Here is a 2,500-nt window from a genome sequence, read left to right as displayed (position 1 = left end):
ACGAGCTTCACACGGACCTCTTCACACGCACACCTCAGAGCCTCTTCCTTTTCACTTAGCAGTCTATATAATAATGATGTTTATTATATATGTATATATATATTTATACAAATACACACTATTATATATACATATATACATATATATACATATAAATATATATATATATATATATATATATATATATATATATATATATATATATATATATATATATATATATATATGCATATATCTACCTATATAAAATAAATATAGACTAATGTATTGTGAATATGCATTTTCAGGCATACTTATAATAAGCATGAATGTAAAAATCTACAAATACATGAAACATACATGAAACAGAGAAACAAACATACATATAAAGTATAAAGTACCTTCGACAAGCAAGAGCTTTACCTATATTTCACACATCCCTTTACTGAGATAAGAAGACCATTATAATCTTACCTGCTCACTTCCTCCTGGTGTTCACGGGTCAGCTGTTCCTTCAGGCTCTCAAGGGCTTTCTTCTCACGCTCACTGAAGCTGACCTCCAGAATCTGCACAATCTTATCTTTCTCCTCCTGGAAGTGAGCTTCAAACCGCTCCTGGAAGTTCTTCTCCAGTTCGTTTCGGTCACTCTCTGCCCGTTGCAGGACCTCTTCAAGGCTCTTCAGTTTCTGAAGTAGGAAAGGTTTCTTCATTACAAAGACGCTTCTTGCTTCATGAACTCCTTATTTCATGTACATTTATAAACAATATAATTATGATGAAACTTTCCTGTGTATTTATGGAAAAGCAGTAAACTTAAAATAATAACAATAATAATAATAATAATAATAATAATAATAATAATAATAATAATAATATCAATATTCATAATAATATTATTAATATTCATAATAACAATAATAACAACAAACCAAAAAAGAAAAAAAAAACAATAATAACAACTATGCTAAACAAAATCAAAACCTTTGGAACTATTAGCACAATACTATACTCCCATCACATATGCTACATATGTACATTCACATACAACTCCATAAAATATAACTGCAAAATGAGAGGCACTGCCTCCCTAATACAATATTCCAAGGAAGGACTCTACCAAAAAACAAACCTGAGTTAAGGACGTGAGTTCCTCCTGCCGCGAGGAATCCTCTTCTTGCCATCGCTCCTTCATGGCCACCATCTCTAGCTCATGCTCCAGGCTCAGTTGCTTTACTGCCTCGTTCTTTTCTTCTATCAAAGCTCTTTTCACTTCCTCAAACTCGGCAGTTGTTTGCTGTGTGAGGTTTGACAATTAAAATTTTTATCTTCTGTGAAAAATAATTCATGCCAAAAATGCAACTACCAGCACTTTCTTTGGAGAATATTTTAAGGAGAAGAAAAGAAAAGATTTTGATTCCAAGTTACCTGTAGGTTTTCCTGGTGTCGGTGTAACTGTTCTTGGTACATTTCAATTTCACGCTGGGCATCTGAGAGTTTGTGGGCCTGCAAGTCCAGTGTTCCCTGCAACTGTTCCTGCAACTTGTCCTTATCAGCCCTGGCTAACGTGACAGCCTCATTGACTGCTGCATTTTGCTCCGCTGACGTCTGCACTTGTATCTGTTAATATTTGTCTCACTTCAGATTCTGCTGAGTGAAATCTTAATCATTATCCCCTGGGTTTGTTACTATTCTGGAAACATTAACGACAGCACAAAATAAAAACACACAATTGACACAGAAGTAGCCATGCCAAGCTCAGCCAACAAGAAATACACAATCCTAAGATGCCCTCCTATATCACAGAAAAGAAAAGAAAAGAAAACAAAAGAAAAATCTGCAATACAGGACAGCTTCTTAATATTAGTAACTGCACGATAACCTTAGCAAAAAAGGGAGAAAAGATTATAAAGGCTCTAGTATGGTAACTATCTACTGCACACGAGCAGAGAGAAAAAATGGAACATCTTAAAAGGAAGAGGAAAAAAAAAGACAAACAATACATTTCATATTCTTTTCCAAATTTTCTTGACACTCTGAAACACTAAGAAGTTAATCCGCACACCTAAAAAGAACAACAGCACACTCAAATTATACATTCCTGGTATCAATGCTGTCACAGGAAAGAAGGATGACTGAGGTTGCTGTAGATCTCTTAATCTAATCACCAAAAAGTTCATAACTCCCACTGCCTATCATTCCAATGTAATTAAAAATAATGAGCTGCTGTCAAAGGCTCATCACATTCCATGAGTGGAATGCAGTGCTATAATATGACTAGCTACTTAAGCTAAGGTTCACTAAAATGTGTTTCACTATTCTACCCATCACCTACTCTATGAAATCAAATTATCAGTAATTTTATGTACACAATAAATCTACTTATTTACCTTCCAACCTACAAAATTTTATATTCACATTAGGAGACTCACAAGTATTTACTTGTTATTGATAATATATTGCTTGGAAAATTGTCATATAGTCATTTATATATTTGAAAGTACATTTTCCCTTCCTGCACATT

The 2,500-nt window shown here is 33.9% G+C and overlaps 1 protein-coding gene across 6 annotated transcripts in view; it reads right to left on the bottom strand.

Annotated features, from left to right (window-relative positions):
• Positions 1-2,500, bottom strand: part of Atg17 (autophagy-related 17) — a gene marked incomplete at its 5' end in the record, with an annotated part of 46,270 nt that overhangs the window by 23,964 nt on the left and 19,806 nt on the right. For all 6 annotated transcript variants that reach the window (XM_070139474.1, XM_070139473.1, XM_070139476.1 and 3 more), the window contains 4 exon segments: positions 1-63; positions 454-665; positions 1,109-1,273; positions 1,405-1,596. The exon segment at positions 1-63 is cut by the window's left edge and continues 133 nt beyond it. In XM_070139474.1, the coding sequence (XP_069995575.1) occupies positions 1-63; positions 454-665; positions 1,109-1,273; positions 1,405-1,596 (632 nt within the window).

Source organism: Penaeus vannamei, chromosome 25 (assembly GCF_042767895.1).
Source record: "Penaeus vannamei isolate JL-2024 chromosome 25, ASM4276789v1, whole genome shotgun sequence".
Taxonomy (NCBI): Eukaryota; Metazoa; Arthropoda; class Malacostraca; order Decapoda; family Penaeidae; genus Penaeus; species Penaeus vannamei.
The sequence above is the reverse complement of the archived record's forward strand: the minus strand, read 5'-3'. Positions and strand labels throughout refer to the sequence as shown.